This window comes from Ixodes scapularis, unplaced genomic scaffold (assembly GCF_016920785.2).
Source record: "Ixodes scapularis isolate PalLabHiFi unplaced genomic scaffold, ASM1692078v2 PGA_scaffold0__279_contigs__length_252992795, whole genome shotgun sequence".
Taxonomy (NCBI): domain Eukaryota; kingdom Metazoa; phylum Arthropoda; class Arachnida; order Ixodida; family Ixodidae; genus Ixodes; species Ixodes scapularis.
The window spans coordinates 222,289,235-222,306,818 of record NW_024609835.1 but is presented as its reverse complement, the minus strand read 5'-3'; the positions used below and the strand labels follow the sequence as shown (position 1 = coordinate 222,306,818).

The following is a 17,584-nucleotide window of genomic DNA, read 5'->3' as shown; positions in this document are numbered from 1 at the left end:
ATCCCTAAATGACAATCGCACGTTTGTATTTTGAACCTGGTGGCTATAGTTTTCGTTACAAACGGCCCACCCTGACAAGCGCTCGGAGAACAGCCAGCGGAGAGCATGTGACACCCAACGCAATCGTGACGTAGTTCGTCTCGGGACGAGCAAAGCTGCGACGAGGCTGACGTCGAGAGGATGGCCTAGTCGTTCCAGCCACCAAAGCGGCTGCTTTTGTACGAATTTTGAGTGAAGGGTTAATCTTTTATAATCTTGTAGGGGGACAATAGCAACTTCTGGGACATACAAAAAGGATTCTTTGGAAGAGGAGAGTTCCTCCTTCCCCTCTTCTATTGTGGTAGCCGGAGGCGAGACAGTTACCGTCACTAGCTGTCAAGGTTCTTAGACTGGCATTACAAACGAGGCGTTAGCGACATCCACCTGGTGCTCTTTGCCAATCGCTTAATTCGTTTTAAAATTCCTTTTCGTGACTTTTTTAACAAGATATTGTTGTGTTCGATGTGATACTGCTCCTTCGAACACATATAGACCAAAAAATGAAACCCGAAATTTTGTTGTAGTATCCCTTTAACCTCAAACAATTTCCTGGTCATGCGTGTCACTACAGCAGCTGCACGGGAAGGGTGACGACGCCGCCACCCTCGTCATCTGGCAGCAGTACAGTTGAAGACGACGCAGCACAGAGAACACTGGCCTCTCCTGTTGTGCAGCACAACCAGCGCTGGACCCGTGAGGCTGCACAGCAGTACCAGAGAAGGGCCGAGCGACAGCAGGATCTGGAGCATGAGAATATACTCCTTGAGAGAAAGTACACAAATGGGGCCATACAGGCTGCAAACGCAACCCTCGCTGCAGCAGATGCTGCACGGAGTTTCTATGCTATAGGGGAGGAAGTGCTCAGGGAGCAAAGAGAACTCATTAGACTTGAAACCACCCGAGCACAGCTGCAAATTGAACTGATAAAAAGACAATTAGGACAAGATTAACTCATGTAATGAGCTACTTGCATTGTTTGTCGCTGTGTTGTATACATATTTTGCGTTTTTTCTGACCTACATACTTGGTTGCACGATTATAACGCTCACATTTTTTTTGCCAAAATGGGTGCCTAAAATTAGATGCACTTACAATTGAAACCAAAACTCAAAAGAAAAACGCAAGGCAGCTAGCCCAATCGCCTTTGTGACCGTTTGTTTACATTAGATATTTTGGTATCCGTATCGCGCGTTCTTTCGCCTTTATGTCATCACACTGACGGGAAACGATAACCACGGAGCGACACTGCGTAGCCTCGCAATCCCAGCGACCCAATGAGCTCGCGAAGTGTTGTATGAAAAAAAAAAGTGAAGGCCGTTTACAACTCTGTAACGCCGAATTAGAGCGCAGCTCTTGAGGAGGAGTAGGGAAGGGTACTGAGGGGGAGGGGGGTCACGTGACCTCGGCGGGGGGGGGGGGGGGGGGTCACGTGACCCCCAGGTCACATGACCCCGCAGAGAAATTTTTCCGCTAGGTTTAGCAGACAAATTTTTCCGCTAGATTTAGCGGGGAATTTTTTCCGCTAGATTTAGCGGGGAAATTTTTCCGCTAGATTTAGCGGGGAAATTTTTTCACTAGATTTAGCGGAGAAATTTTTCCGCTAGATTTAGCAGAGAAATTTACCCATCATGCACCGGCGGTTACGACGACGGCGACGGCGACGCCGCTCAAGCCGGAAACGAGCGCCTAAGAGCTGCACTTATGGGTGTTCAAAGTGCATTACTTTACCTGCGCGGTAGAATCGGCAGCAATTAAATTTTTCGATATCTGGGAGCTAAAATTGCCTGCATGTAAGTATCGGGGCCACGTTAGAATCGTGCAAACATGGTATGTTTGACACTTCATTTATTTTATGCATGCTTTCTACAAGGGAAGCTTGCACACAATCTTTTCCATGTCGTTGACTATCCCTACACTAGACCAGCGTGGTTGTTCTGATCGCAATATTTTACGCTGTGGTTAAGTAAGCAACAGAATATCATACTGGCAGTATGGCACCCAGGCTTTCGACGCCCCAAAGGTGGCACATAATTTACATGGATACCTAAAATAAAAATATGGGTTAAGCTCAAAGGCAGATGTATAATTCCTTCTTTCCTATATCCCTTCACATGTTTCCCTTTCATAACGCGGCTCCCCGTCACAGCTCAAGAGAGGAGGTCGCCAAGACGATTAGCCTCCCGGCAGAAGACCAAGGTCGAGTTTCTGTGTTTTAAGAAAATGTTCGAGTCATCGATGAGTGGACCACAGACACTTTCTGACTTGCATCTGCAAATATTCCTTCTGCTTTTAAGATAAAGGCTTTTTCTGCCTGGATATGCTCCTGCGACCTATGGACTGCGTGCTGCTTATGTACGAAAAAGTTCATACTAAGAATATCCCGAAACTCAGGAACAGAAAAAGGGATCAAACACAACACTACATCATTTTGTTGCGTGTGTCACCTTTTGGGGCCCCGGGTCTTCAACTCTTATTACTTTGAATCGTCACCACTTACCTTGTTCTTTAAGTATTTATTTATTTATTTATTTATTTTATTTAAAGAGTACCTTCATCGCCTCGAGGGCATTATTGTAGGAGGGGTGGGAAATAACACACATACATAAAAACACAAAGTGATCACTTGTCCGCACGGAATAGATATACAACCGAGAAAAAAATACACTGATATCCAACACAACAGTTTTTTGGAGCTGAAATCTACTTGCTGCTTGTACGTAGGCTCGCGATAATTCGAACTCGGATATTTCGTACTTCCAGTTATTTCAAACAGGTTTAAAAATTTTGGTTGTCCCGCTAAGCTTTTTTATGTATTTATAAGCCACTTAATTCGAATGGCGTTTTCGCTTAATTCATAGTTTTTTGCTCTCGCGGCCCTGTTGAGTGCGCTTCTTTCCGAGCACCGCTGCACCGCAGAGAAGCAATACCTGCGGAGCTTGCTTTTGCGAGTGTTGCTTCTCCGCAGTGCACCAGTGCTCGGAAAGAAGCGCAGTCAACGGGGCCGCGAGAACAAAAAACTATGAATTAGCGAAAACGGCACACATGAACGGAAAACGGCGTTCAAATTATGTGCTTCAAGACTAGCAATGATGACCAAGACGACAACGAGGACGAGGCACAGCTCACTGGCATCATGATTTCTGGCCTTGAAACACGTAATGTGAACGCCGTGCAGGCGAACTATATTAGTCTTGACGACGATGTGTGTGTTTGTCATGATGACTCATTAGAGGACATAGTACGGAAAGTAATGCCAGCACAGTGCAGCAGTGACAGTGAAGATGACGATGAAGAAATGGATGACCCACTACGAACTGTCACAGCCGCAGAGGCCTTTGAGCACATCGCTCAGCTCCGGAAGTTTCTGTCTGCAAAGGAAAAGTCCCGTAAAGAGCTGCTTGCGTTGGCTGGCATTGGAAATTTTGTTTTGAGATCTCATGTGCTGACTAAACAGTCCACAATTGACGACTTTTTTGCCGGATGAATAAACTTAGTCACAGTTCTTTCACAAATGTGTTATGCCTGTACTTGCTTATAGTTATGCATTAACTATAAGCAAGCTATTGTGCTATGTAGAGGAAACTGGCCAAAATCTGCTTTGTATATATCGCTATCCATGTAACAAATCATAATGTTCTCTAGTATCATATATATCCAACTAAAATATGTGACTTTCTGGAGTTTGAATTAATGAGAGTGTAGTATGTACAATAAAGCTCCTCTCTGGACAATGCCCTACTAAAAATAAATGTTTTGCAAATGATGTTATCATGCCAGCCAGGATGAAGAAAATATGAACTAACCCTAGGAGGTTTGTGAAAAATAAGAGAAAAGCTTTGCGGGTTGGAAAAACCTGTGAAAGGTGTTATGACTCAACACTCAGAAGCGTACACTATGTAAATCCTATGAGCTAGTAACCATGAGTATGCAGTGAAAAATAAACATTCTATGGGGTAGTATATATAATTTGTACTGATAGCTTTGAAATTGGTATCAAATGAACATTGTTTCACTATACTCTCCTATTCATGCTCCTGTACCCATTAAATAGTATCGGTTTGTAGATATTGAATGGGAAAATAACTGTCTTCTTCAGTTGCCTCATTATAAACTGTGCACACATAGTGTGTTATAGGGCTGACTTCAGCACTTCCCATAAAGCATCCGTCGGTGTGGGAAATGTATTACAAAAAATAATGACAGTATAAAAAGAGAGCTCCAGAGAGTGCGAAGAAGTGCACAAATTTGAAGAAGCATCCCTCGTGTCATTAGTTAGAAGTTTGAAAAGTGCATTGTTATGAACTCCGGAAATCAAATTCAAAATCTATTAGTTTAAGAGAGCCCGTGTGTGCCTATGCTTGTAGCTCTGCGAGAGTGCAGGAGTTGATGGGGAGGAGACCAAAGCAGTAACAAGCAGTTGAGCTGCAGCGTGCGATTGCAGGAGTGTTGGACATTGCACTGCACTCCCGTTTAACCAATAGCTTCGGCAGGGATTTTTTTCGAGCACACTCTTTCCAACGAGCTAATTATAAGTGCCTCAAATGACACATTTCGAGCTTTGTAACAATAATGCGGGAAGTAAGAAAATTTTTTTTCATTACTTATTTCGTCGCTCATGCTGCAATTTACACATACTGCTATGGAAGCAACAGGTATAAGGGGATGTCCATCAATCATTCTTTACATTTCTATCATCCAAATTTCGAAACTCTATGTGGGATATCTGCAAGCACTACCCGAATTGATCTGTGCAAGAGTGATATATGCATTGCTGGAATGTCATTGTCATGTTGATAACACACTTTCAGCATTGTCACATGTGTCACACTCCTTTATGGGTTATTTTGGGTAGAACTTATGATAATCTTACATCCAGTTAGATCATACAAAAAAAGCTTAAAATAAAATTAATCAATATCTCAAAGCTGTTGGCTTCTTGCTAACTGTGCAGCACGGTTGAGCCCCTAACTGTTGCAGTTTCCAAAAATACAATTGATGTTTAAGTAGCAAAACAATAAATATTATTTCAAGCAATTATTTGATCTAGTTAGACAACTGTCTGACATAATTTTCTTATAATTATCTGCAAAGCCTGATAAACAAAAGGTGAAAGCAATAGCCACGATCATAACAAAGCATCTTGCATTAGAAATGGACAGCCAGAAGATACCTATCCAGACACTTACACTTAGCCGAAGAAATGGTTGACAATAAAGTCTCGGGCCTCGTTGCTCTCAGCACGGTTGGCTGCTACGGGCTCAACGGGAACCTCAGCGGGGATGGCGGCCACGGGTGTCCTGCAGGGGTACCTCTTGGCCAGGTTGTGGAGGGCACAGCACGCGACAATGATGTCGCAGCACCGTTCTGGAGCCATTCGGAGCTCAGCGTGAAGGCAATGGAACCTCCGCTTGAGTTGGCCGATTGTCCTGTACAGAGCGCATGGATCAAAACCACATGTTATTCCTTCCCAGAAACCCAATAGCAAAATCGGACAACAGCGTGGAACGCAAATACTCAAGAGGATGACACGCAACAAGGACAAATTTACAGCTGAATTCGAATCGCAAATTGGCTGCCGTGCCCGATATCACACCTCCTAATTTTTCCAGCCCAAGCTCCAGCCCATTGCTCCAGGATATCGAAAGCTGGGCATTATGCATACCATTTTATTTTCCTTCCGAATTATTTTTACACTGCGTTCACATCCGGGGTCACCTGAGGTTAGCCTGTGCAATGTATTTTATAGAAAGCAACAAGCAAAGTGCAGCTTTATTCAAGCGCTATCCTCAAAGGGTTTCGTGGATATGCTTCCAACCAAACACCTGCATATGCACAGGCCAATATGTTAGAATTTTTTGCTACCTGATTGCTGCCAACGCTGTTAGAATTAACTTGTAACCAAGCTTTATACTGCAACAAATACAGTACCATCAAAATTTCATTCTACATGTTACTTGTGAGACAGAGTGAAAAGAGAAAGAGAGCCAGACTCTTGTCTTGTTGAGCCTTTTCCCTTCCACTCTCCAGGAATAGATGTTCGTGGTAGCGCAACCCATCTACTTTTGTCATTGATCAATAAGAATCCGTCTTGTAAGTCTGGGAGATGTAAAACGTAAAGCACTTGATATAACGCCTTATCCAAGTACTCCTACCCTTTGATTGTGCCGCTAGTGTTCCTATTAGTTAGTGGTCCACGCACCGCCATTTCTGACTCAAGTGGAAGCTCCTGGACGCATGCAGCCAAAGTTTTGGTAGAGGGTCTTATGGCGCTTTCACAACGGAATCCCAAGCAAGATTTGCCTGAACATTTGAGATTGCAGCGACTCATCATCAGTCGTGAATGACGTGTAAGATGGTGTCTAGAGACTATTTGTGGAAACTTGTTATTGCATGCTCAACTTCAACATTGTCCAAAATGATGCCTTGGCACTACTCTTAAATCCATCGATGAGAGCAGAATAGGTCATGCTAGGCATGTACTCTTGGCCAATCGGTCAAGACGGTCAGCAACACACAATTGTTTGCGACTTACACCGATGTGCCGCTATTTTTGGATCACACGCATCTTAGCACGCACGAGCTTAGCTGTACTTGTGCACTCAATATGAGTACATACATATCTAGCACGTTTAGTTAGTTTTCATTAAACAGCCCGAAACTGACATTTCAAAAAGTAGACATATGAAAGTGCCAAGGCACAGTGTTACTTCCACTGCTGTGTCTAGGAAAAAAATTCCATTGTCATTAATGCTTCTTTTTGTCCAATTAACAAAATATCAACTTCTGTCCGGGTCTTGCGTAGCACTGGCACCTGAGGTGAGTTTAGTGCTTTTCCCCATTATTGCCAGTCCTGGGGACCTAAGACATAACTGAGTTTCTGCATTTTCAGTCTCAAGCGATAAAACCCAATAAAGTGTGGTGAGGTAAGTTTCGAAAGTTTGATTTTAAACCTAAATGGTCAGTACTTTAGACCATTACAGGTGCATGTGACCGAGTAAACAGAGTATAGAAGCATGTGACCGAGTAGTCAACTATCTTATCTCCGTGCTTTCAAACTATTCTGTTGGAAGCACACTTTAGGAAGTATTTGGGTTTGTCATCGATGCAATTTGCGTTCCTTTGTCCATCAAGTTTGCTGTGGTCGTCTAGAGGGCGGATTTGGAGCGTTTTCATTGTTTGTCAAGCCATTTGGTCTTACTTTTGTTCTGGGAGGAATGGAATGTCATTCTGTTCCTATTGTAGGGAGCATAAGAAAAAAACCAAAGCTGTTTAAACAGCCTCTCTCAAGGTGCTATCTGGTTAGAGGAAAGCAGCTTTAATAGTCCTCCACATGTGAAGAACAAAGAAGCGTGCCAAGAATTACGTTTGCAAATTTTGCGATTAAGAATTTGTCGTCACAGCACATGTATAACCAAGGTTACGTTTGCCATGTCCGCAAGTGTTGCCGCTTGACGAATAACTCAGATATGAACCTAATCTACTGCATTCTCGACAAACCTGCTTGAAAAAAAAACGTAACTGGTCAATAGATATCGACCGGAAAAAGGCAGTAAGCTTTCGACTAAAAATATTCATCGATAAAAACTGAAAATTTCATACTCACAATAACAACCGAAAAAAGTATGCCGATTCCAGAAAAATAAAAACTGAAACCGCAGAACCCTAGGCAGCTATTATAAGTTGTATTGATTCGTAATCTCAGGATACTACTTTCATCTTGCTTACATAAAACCACGGTACCTTATGCTTCGTTAGATTAATATAAAAATTTGTATGAATATTTTTATGCCATAAAGAATAGCAACAGACGTAAGGAGCATGCACGTGTTGCACATATTACGTCAAGACAGCTAGTCGTCTCGAAATGTCTTGCATGAATATCTCTGTGCCCTTCACAATATATGGCCTAGATTTACCGTTCAACAATGCTTCTTGTCGTGTGTGCCGTATTGTATGCGACCTCGGCTGCTGATGACGGCGACAGGAATGGCGTCATCAGCCAAGGTTGACAGGAGTAGCCGCTGTCACCAAGCAGCAGGCCGTCGTACTCTCCACTGGCCAGCTTGACTGCCAAGGTGCTCTCCGTGAAGATCCGAGAGTCGTGGGTGCTTCCAGGCCACCTTGCAACCACGTTGCGAATCCGAGAAGAGGCGTCAACGACCACCTGTACGTTGATGGAATGGTATCCATGGCGGTTGACGTACGCCTCCTCGTGCACATGGGGTGCCTGGATCCGGACATGGGTACCGTCAACAGCACCCACGACCAAAGGAAAGCCGGCCATGTCGTAGAACTTGTGCTGCAAGGCTGCCCCCTCCGCAGCGTCAGGCCATCTGCGTCGTTGATCCCCTCAGCAATTAAACCACATATAGTAAACTTACAGCTACAATGCTTATGAATACCTTTTTAATGAGGAATGCTAAGGACTTTGGCTGTGCCCTTCAAGTTTGTGGTAGCAGTAAAGTGCCTCAGTAGCACCTGTTCAATAGTGAAGTTTGCATGTTTTCATAGGATCCCTTTTTATTTTTGTTCAGTTACCAAGACCTATAAAGTGACTGTGATTCGGTGCAAGTCCTTACCAAAAGTGCAAACGGGTCGCTTTCTGAGGTTTCTCAGAAAAATGGCGTGCCCGGGCCCTTTCCAATCGGGCAAGTAGGACGCTTACGGCCGTAATCATTTTTTTTTCTATTGAAAAGGGGGGGGGGGGGGGGGAGGAGGGAGGGCTAGTTACTAGTAGGTAGAATATTACTGCCATAAAAAGGCAACCTACAAAACATCCCTATCACCAGCAATTCAGATATATTTTTAGTGTATTTACTTTACTTCAATACGGCTGGCAAACTACAATTAAAAGGAAAAAAAAAGGACCCTTACCGTATGAAGTCTTGTGCTCGACGAGCCAGCGCTACGGTGACTTGCCTCACAGCCCGTGAAGCACTTGACACATGCACGCGGATGTAGTCGCCTGCAGTGATCAGAAAGTTCCCAGTTGCGTAGAACTGCAAGGCGATGATCACTTGCTGCTCCGCAGAGAGGGCGCGGCTACGACGTGTACGGCGCTCCAAGTCCGGACGCAGTGTGTCGGCGAGAAACATTATGCCCGCTCTTCCAAATCGGAACCGTTGCTGCAGCCCATCCTCGTCGAAATCCTCAAAGGGGTTCAGGCGGTCCCGCAGCACACGCTGTCGCCTCATCATTGCCGCTGCGTACTGCGCGTCCGTGCGATCTCTTCTGTGTCGGCGATTCCTTGCGTTGGACATTCTGCCCGGTAGCAAAGTCGGAAATCGGTCCGCAAATCTTATCAGTCAGTCCGTGGCCGGTCGGAGGGTTTGTCGGTGGGTCGGTCGGTCGAAGGGCAGAATACAGACAGGAAAACTCAGATGATAACCGAAAACGAGAAACGCGCGTTGCGTGCAACGAGGCGAAACTGGTTGTATAAACAAACGCCGTGCACGCGACACGGCACACACGGCGTTGCCAGACTTGGAAGCGACGGTCGACGCACTTGCTTTTTGCAAAACACGACAACAGAAAACTGCAAAGCACTTTGACTAGGTGTCTTGTCTACGCTTCCACAATTCGAAAGAAAGAATTTCGATGCAAAAAAGAAACTATCCTTTTTCTTTTCAATTGAGCAAACGTTTCTTGCAAGTTACAACTAGATTTAGCCGAAAACGGTTCCCATAAAGCAAACGTTGTATCATAAAAAAATAACGATTTATTTTTTTCAGCACAAGGTGGCGCAGGCTCCAGCCCAATAATAAAGGACGGATTTGTTTTATGTCCAGCCATTAAAGTTTCGTAGTAGGTACAACGTAGGTACAACTAGGTACTTTCGGTACCTACTAGGGACTTTGGCCAACGCTAACCGCGGTTAGCTCTTCGAGCAAACGGGCCCTGAAGAAGTTCCCATTCATAAACCAGGGAAGCCAACCGGGGACATCAGCTCCTACAGGCCTATCTCCCTCACCTGCTGTCTCGGCAAGGTTCTGGAGCGGATGGTCCTAAGACGCCTTGACTGGCAGCTTGAGACATCTAGCGCTCTACCTCATCAATTATCAGGCTTCCGAAAACGGCGGTGCACAACAGACGCGATTGGTGACCTAGTGTCAGACATGGAACAATCAAAGGCAACCCGCCAAGCAACCTCGGCAATAATCCTTGATATCAAAAAGGCCTTTGACTCTATCCCGCACGAAACCATTCTAGCTCAGCTAATCAGGCTTGGTGTTACCGGCCGAGCACTCGCATTCGTTCGTGCATTCCTGACAGGGCGTACAATGTGCGTTCGCTTAGAAGGTGTGCGCAGTTCACAACGGCAAGTAGCCCAGGGCGTTCCTCAGGGCAGCGTCATTAGCCCATTTTTGTTCAATGCAGCAATGGCAGCTCTGCCGGAGGCTCTGCAGCCCTTGAACAACCCCTCTCCAGTCATAAACATCGCAATTTACGCCGACGATGTTGCTCTCTGGGCTACTGCCCCAACTAGCTCATACAGTAACATGCAGCGAACACTCCAGCTAGGCCTCGACGCTATAGTTGACGTGATATCTAGGCTTGGTCTTACGTTATCGGCCTCTAAAACAGCCGCTCTTCAATACCACCCTACGGCCAGGTCTTCCATCAACCGAACTTACACGATCAATGGGGCAAACGTGACAAGGGTTCGAACATACTCCTATCTAGGCTTCCTCCTGGATGACCGAGTCTCTTGGCGACCAGCAGTCAAGACAACCATTATCAGATGTCGCCGACACCTCAACGCTATCCGCATGATCATTGGCAGCATATGGGGGACCGTACAGGCAATGATGATGCATCTCTACAGGGGTCTTATTCTTTCAAGGTTGCTATACGCACTGCCACTGGTGAACCTCGGCAATGCCCAGAGTTCAGCAGTAGAGACTCTTCAGAGAGTGGCAGTTCGTCTGTGCCTTGGATTACCCAGATATTCACCAAACGTTCCAACACTAGTGGAAGCGAGGGTAAACCTAGTGGAAAATCACGGTAGAGAACTAACACTCCGACACATAGCGAGGCAAACTGTCTGTCGCTCAACTGCTCCTCTTCTGGATCGCCTTCGCCAACGCCCCCTTTCTTGCCTTGGTTCTCTGGCAACGGAGTTTATGACCTTTATTGGTGATCCGGACACCGACTACTCGGCACCGCCACCATATGCCCCTCCACTGAACATAAATGAGACTGTTCCAATGCTCAAAAGCAAACGCAACACAGCACAGGTCGTTGCCCGGACAACTACAGAGGATCATATTGAGACACTGTACCAAGGATGGATGCGAATATACACCGACGGCTCAGTTCTTCGTAGCAGCAAGTCATCTACCGCAGCGGTTTATATACCTGACCTGAATGTGTCTCATGCCAGAAAGCTCCGCTTCCACGCCACATCAACAACCGCTGAGCTGGTGGCCCTTAGACTTGGACTTGACGCCCTGGAGAAACTTCCTTACTGCGGGAAAGCTTTGCTCCTTACCGACTCAAAAATAGCACTACAACATCTTGGTAATCTTGATGATGCCCCTCAATATGCCCGATACATTGCACACCTTGCAAGAAACCTCCAAGCAAAGGGCTGGGAAATATCATTCCAATGGTTGCCCTCACATGTAGGCATTTTGGGTAATGAGACGGCCGACCTTCTTGCCGCTGCGGCACACCAGCTTGGTACTCCCATTATGGTGGTGCCAAAGATTCATGAAGCCAAGCTGCTAATTCACCAAGCGATAATCCAGAATCATCCGGACCCACGGGTCGCTGACGGGAAACCACCCCCACGCGTCCCTACGAAGCTACCACGTGCAAGCGCCTCCGTACTACACCGGCTTCGCACAGGCTGTGCCTATACTGCATCTGCCATCCACCGAATTGACGCAACGATGAGCCCAAACTGCTCTACTTGTGACACTCTTGAAGATGTGGACCATCTCTTTTGGGCCTGTCCCAATTACGCAGAAGAGAGAAAAATCTTCTTCGACAAACTGCAGATCGCGGGAGTTGCCCGCTCTACTACGCAAGACATTCTTTTCCCCCCCGGCTCCGTTCGTGATGCCGCAAGAACATTCTCTTCTCTTCTTGTATTCCTGGAAGATACCTGCCTACTGGACCGCTTGTAAAAGTGCTGACAGTGCTGTGAATAGATATAGAGTAGTGGACAAACCTAATCAAGTAACTGTGACTTCATCCAAGATGCCTTCTCTCTCCTCTCTTCACCTTTCTAATCTTTCCTTTTGATCCCCTCTTTCCCCATCCCCAACCTGGAACTGGCTTGCCCCCAATCGACGGTGTGGTTAATAAGTTCCAGGCTTCCTTTCCTTTCAACACTTCTCTCTCTCCCTCTCTCTTTTCTTTAACAGTCCGAAATACCTGCAAGGGGGAGAAGGAGGCTGAAGCCCCCCCTCCCCCCCTCCCCCCCCCCCCCCGCTACCCTCTTTCCCCCCGTTTTTCCTCTTCCGACGCCACTTGTATGGTAGAACGCTCCTCGACCTGGAGTTGTGTCGGCTTTTGTGCTTTTTGCGAGGCGATTCCTCCGTCCCAGAAAATAAACCTCCAGGACAATTATAAACTTCACCAGATCCGATTACTACCAGGGTGCAAGGGGTAGGGAGGTAGTTTGCCAGGTCGCTTCAAGGTTTTTCTGAGCCTCAACCTCCTGCTCGCCCCTGGCCGTTTCGAACTGGATGAGTCTCGTAAAACAGTGTGTTCGTGCAATCACTACTGCGTAATGCAGGTTAAAGACCTCCCCCCCCCCCCCCCCCCCCCGGGGGGCTGGCGGTCACAATTCTGCACTGGCAAATATTCTAGCACGTCCGGGACACTCGTCGTCTCATTTAATTGCCTGACCAACTTCGCAGAATCTAGATATCACACCCTAACTTTTCTAAACTTGATTTTGTGAAAACCAGTGAGTCGTGAAAACGTTCTTTGAAACTGAAACTGTGGAAAAACTTGAAAATCGGACTTCGAACTTTGAAAACTTGGATTAGAAAGGAATGGACTTCTTCCAAAACCGACGCGCCCCATCGCGGCGAAATACCACGCATTGCACTCTGGGAACTAGTTGGCCACTCAGTTTCGGTTTCGACTGAGCAGCTTCATCTCATGCTATCACGCCGCGACCGAACGCGCTGCTTGCGTTTTCGATTATCTGACTTTTCACGAACGTACAATACACTCATTATCGAGCGATACAAAACGAAGACCGGGGCACTTTCCTTGGTTGCCGAAACACCAGATATTGTGCGTGCGTACACCTCACCCGACGAATGCATCTTTGAGCTCAATGTCGGTAATCCCGTCTAGTACCAGTGAACTACAACTGAATTTGTTCGTCTGGAGCCTTACACGCATTTTGTTTGCCAAACGTCCGCTTCTTGTTACTTCATTGAACGAAAAGCAAGCCGCATCCTCACGGGGTATCAAAGTTGAGGACAGCGTTTACGCATGAACTTTTAAGGAAACGCAATAAATTTGACCTCACTACTGCACAAAAGTTACTATGATGTCTTCCTCGTGTCATCATATATCTCCCACTCAAATTTTATGCAGATAGGAGATTAACTTTCCGCAAACGCTGAGATCGGCTAGCTACGACGGAGGCCCTAACAAACGTCCCCTACTCCTCGCTAAGCCTTTTTGGACGAGCTTTTACTGACGCCCGAGATCTGTGCCGGGAACGGTGTGTCTGAAATTATCTCGGCATACTCAGGCAGGAAGAAAGCAAACACATAACAAATATTATGGCCATTAGCAACCGTCAAATACGCTTTGAATTCGTTCGAGCACTTGTCTAAAGAATGTCGCACCGTGCGCCGGACGGGCATGAACCCCAATGCGGTGCGCATAGGGGTTCATGCCCGTCTGACGCACTTCCGGCGAACGGTGCGACATTCTTCACAGAAGTGCTCGACTTTTGCATTCTTAAAACGGTCTGTATGCGCGAATTCGCCTATATTATTGCAGGATAACTTTACGCGCATACGCGATGTTGAATACTAGTGAAATGCAAGCGGGTGGGGACTTCACTTCGTGCAGTGCTGCGGGTCAGTGCAAATAAGAGATAAGAAGTGTGTTAAAATTGAGCTTTTCAATGGCACCTCCGAGTTCTACCTCGCATACTCAGGCACATTAAGAAAAACAGTAATTGCAAAAAGTTATATTTCGTCTATGGACGCACGAAGCAAACAAACTTCCTGATCAACAACACTAATGTAAAGGCGCGAGCTCGATGTATGCATACTTATTGCTTGCTACAGCTTGTTGATTCGAACACAAGCAAGATCCCCGAGCACCCGAGCTTCGCAGCGTCGAGACTCCCAGCACTGGCTCGTCCATATACCTCGATTGGAACGCTAACAGGATGGCTCAAGTACAAAAATACAACAAGCTTGTGTTAAGACAAGCTATACATCTCGGGCTTGTGCTAAAGCTTCGAGGTCTGACCATTTAGGTTAGTTTAGAGACCACAAATGACGCTCTCGGGACCAGAAAACAATCTCTTGTCGACGTGTCGATCGAAACCGAAACCATGACACCCTCCTCCCTGGCCAACTAGTTCCCAGAGTGCAACGGGCGCCGTGTTGCATGCAGGGCTTTATGGAAGTAGTCTATTCAAAATCTTCGAAAGTTTTCTTCTTTTTTTTAAATTTAGCGTTAAAAGAGAATCGAAACCTTCGACCTTTTCGAACTTTATGCAGAAAGAAATTCGAAATCTTCGAATTGTTCGAACTTCATGTCTATAAAAATTCGAAGCGTTCGAAGTTTTCGAATTTTTTTTCCAAAGAATTTCGAAATCTTCGAATTTATCGAACCTTAAGTAAAAAAATAATCGAAATGTTCGAATTCGAAATTTTAGAAACCGTGAAAGCTTCGAAATTTTAGAATTCGAAACTCCGCTGTGGTCGAAAGTTGCGAATTTTCGAAATCGAACCTCGGTCGGTACGAAAATATCGAAATTTTTCGAAATCGAACCTCAGTTCGCTTCGCAAATATCGAAACCTTTCGAAATCGAACCTAGGGTGGTTCGCGACATCCCTATTCGCGACTCCAGCGACCTATAGGGGGCGCCACCACCAAACAAACATGGCGGCTGGGTCCAGGTCGAGTCGGCTCGGCCGGGCCGCCTGAACGGGTGGCGCATTCAATTTATCATATTTTCTTTTGTTTAATGCCCAATTTTATAGGTATTTGAACTGAGACGGTTAAGTGTAGCCGGTGCACATAAACTTGCAGAGCATAGTTCTGTTTTCCCGGTGTTTTTGTTCCTTTTATGTCAAACTTTCGTTTCGGAGATTTCGTTCAAAACTGAAACTATCTGCTCTGGAGAGACGGTAATAGACTTAATCAGTTTTGATCAGCTAAGGAAAGCGGCGATGAGTAGAGAATTGTTCTACCGAGAGTAATTTTCAGCTAACTCGCATGTCTCGACCATGCGACTTATCTGTCTGCGAAATCGAGCCTTTGTGCGTATCCGCGTTTAAGAAACAGCTCCAGTCGTGTGCTCGGTCAGCAACACAGGCTGCAGGAAAATTTCGAAATTTAAGCAATCGCTTCTTGAGCCAAGGAGCATGTCAACCCGCTGGCGCTTCACTAAGCAGCTGATACTCGTATTTCAATCCAGGTTTTAGTAGCAATCCAGAAGTCATTTTGACGAGCGGGTTATGTATTATATTACGTGCTATGGGGGGGAGGGGGGGTCCCACTAAAGCGATATTAGTATATTCTTCCGGTTGAAATATGAGCTTAGTTGACTGCTGTGCTGAATAAAAGTATATTTGACAGACAGAGAGCTCCTACTTAAAACTTAGCCAAATGGTTCTCGCCGGTAGCACGGAGACGAATGAGGACAAACTGAGGAGAGTCTTCACCGGAGATTCACGCAGAACCTCTCTGCATTTAACTTGACTTCGAATCCTGAACAATGAATTTTAGTATTTTTGTTTCCAGACAACCTGAGCAATGTGGACGTATATTGCTGCTGGCTTTGACGGGGCTATAATATAAATATTGGAGGCGCGATAGATCATAAAGCCGTGACAGCTTCTAACTTTGCGAGACCCGTTCCTCACTTTTTGAAAGCAGATAATTTTTCTTATTAATCATTTGCAGCGAGCAGGTTTTCCTGAATCAAGTAATTGCGAAATCAGCCCAACTTCTTCAGTGTGATCCAGAGATTTTTCGGCGAAAAGCAGCCAAGATGAATAGCCGACGCACCGACCGGCGTGGGTGGCTCAAACTTGAAGCTAAGCGAACACAACCAAACTCAAGAAAAGCAGCTATCGAACCTTCCCGTTCACTTGACTGCAACATTGCTGTTCCCTCCAGTGACACACCTCGTCTGTCATCCTCAGTTCACTGTTCTCCATCCGTATAAAGAAACCACTTATCAGTTACCAACTAGTCGTCACTTTGAATGTGATTCGAGACAGACAAGAAATGAAAACGTTTTTTCGTGATTCCTCCCCATGCAGCAAATCGAAAGCACGAGACCGTGTGTTGGGGAGTAAACGGGCTTTCAAGCACCTGGTGGAAGGAAGCAATCTACTGAGTCTTCACCACACTAATGAGCACTCAGGCAAACTTGAGAAATTTTCGCACCTTCGTCAAATTACATTGTTCGCCACCGCGTCGACAACACATGTCCGCGAAAGCCACCAGAGACGCGGAGAGGCGCGGAGCGACCTGTTCCGGCTGGTTCCCGGTTTTCCCGCTTGGTGGCGGCCGTTCTGCTGGAGTCGCGAATACGTATCTGTTTTGTGAAGTAGAAATTTTTTTTTAGACGTTTTGCACGGATTATATCGTAAAAATTAAAATAAAACTGCGTCAACATTAAAAAAAAAATTTAGAAAAAGGAACAGCGGCTCCGGGATCCGAAGAGCTCCCGGGAGCGTAGCGAGGAGCGACGCAAGAAGGAAAGAAGGGGGGAAAGAGAAGGAGAAGGAGACGGGTACCGGAGAACCGGAGCAGAAACGCCCAAACCGAAACCGAAACTAACTTGAGCGGAACTGGAACTAGGGTGTGTTTAATGCTGTCCGCTAGGAGCGCTAGCTGTCACTCGTCCATCTGGGCCGTTGGGGCCTATGTGTCTGCTCTTTACCTTGTGTATATTACTGTATGGTCCCCGCACCGTCCCGTTTTTGGCACGGCGCCCACGGCGCTTTCGCCGGGACGGAGCGAAACGCCGGCTGTGTGAATAGGGAGTTTTCGTAGATCGTTTTCGCCGTCCCGCAAGGCCCTCCGCAATCCGCTACGATAGCGGGAACTCCACAGTCAAGGCTATCGGCGCGCAGGCGCAGTAGCAACTTCTTCGTTGCGGAAGGCTTAGCGGAGGGGGTAGCGCGGTCTACGAAAACTCCCTAATGAGGCCTAACGCGGAGCGGGCACGGTACCTGCGCTAGCTCGACCTGTAATGTTCACTACTAACAAAAAAAAATAATAAAGGGAATCAAAGAATAAAGTGTACGTACCAGACGATGCTGAGGTAACCGATACGGCGTTTATTTGAGCTTAATGTCAAACAAAAAGTAGACTC

General features: G+C 46.1%; 2 protein-coding genes across 2 annotated transcripts in view; one reads left to right on the top strand and one right to left on the bottom strand.

Annotated features, from left to right (window-relative positions):
• Positions 1-504: 504 nt before the first annotated feature.
• LOC120838358 (putative nuclease HARBI1) lies at positions 505-9,299 on the bottom strand. The gene is made up of 4 exons (XM_040208234.1): positions 8,914-9,299; positions 7,956-8,372; positions 5,226-5,465; positions 505-779 (listed from the first exon to the last, which is right to left on the bottom strand). The coding sequence occupies exons 1-3, from the start codon at positions 9,297-9,299 to the stop codon at positions 5,228-5,230; spliced, it is 1,041 nt and encodes a 346-aa protein (XP_040064168.1). The 3' UTR covers positions 505-779; positions 5,226-5,227.
• A 1,119-nt stretch (positions 9,300-10,418) lies between these two features.
• The window catches only part of LOC115317680 (sodium-dependent phosphate transport protein 2B-like), a 45,111-nt gene continuing 37,945 nt past the window's right edge, over positions 10,419-17,584 (top strand). Inside the window, exon 1 of the mRNA XM_040208235.2 lies at positions 10,419-10,533. Coding sequence (XP_040064169.2) covers positions 10,419-10,533 — 115 coding nt within the window. The remainder of the gene's footprint in view (positions 10,534-17,584) is intronic.

What these genes read in the sequence shown, in the direction of transcription:
- LOC120838358 (XM_040208234.1), bottom strand. Translation starts at nt 9,299, where the DNA reads ATGTCCAACGCAAGGAATCGCCGACACAGAAGAGATCGCACGGACGCG. An exon ending in CGAGCACAAGACTTCATACG is followed by an intron (nt 8,373 to 8,913) that starts GTAAGGGTCCTT and finishes TCAACGACGCAG; the next exon opens with ATGGCCTGACGCTGCGGAGG. An exon ending in ACAAGAAGCATTGTTGAACG is followed by an intron (nt 5,466 to 7,955) that starts GTAAATCTAGGC and finishes CGCTCTGTACAG; the next exon opens with GACAATCGGCCAACTCAAGC.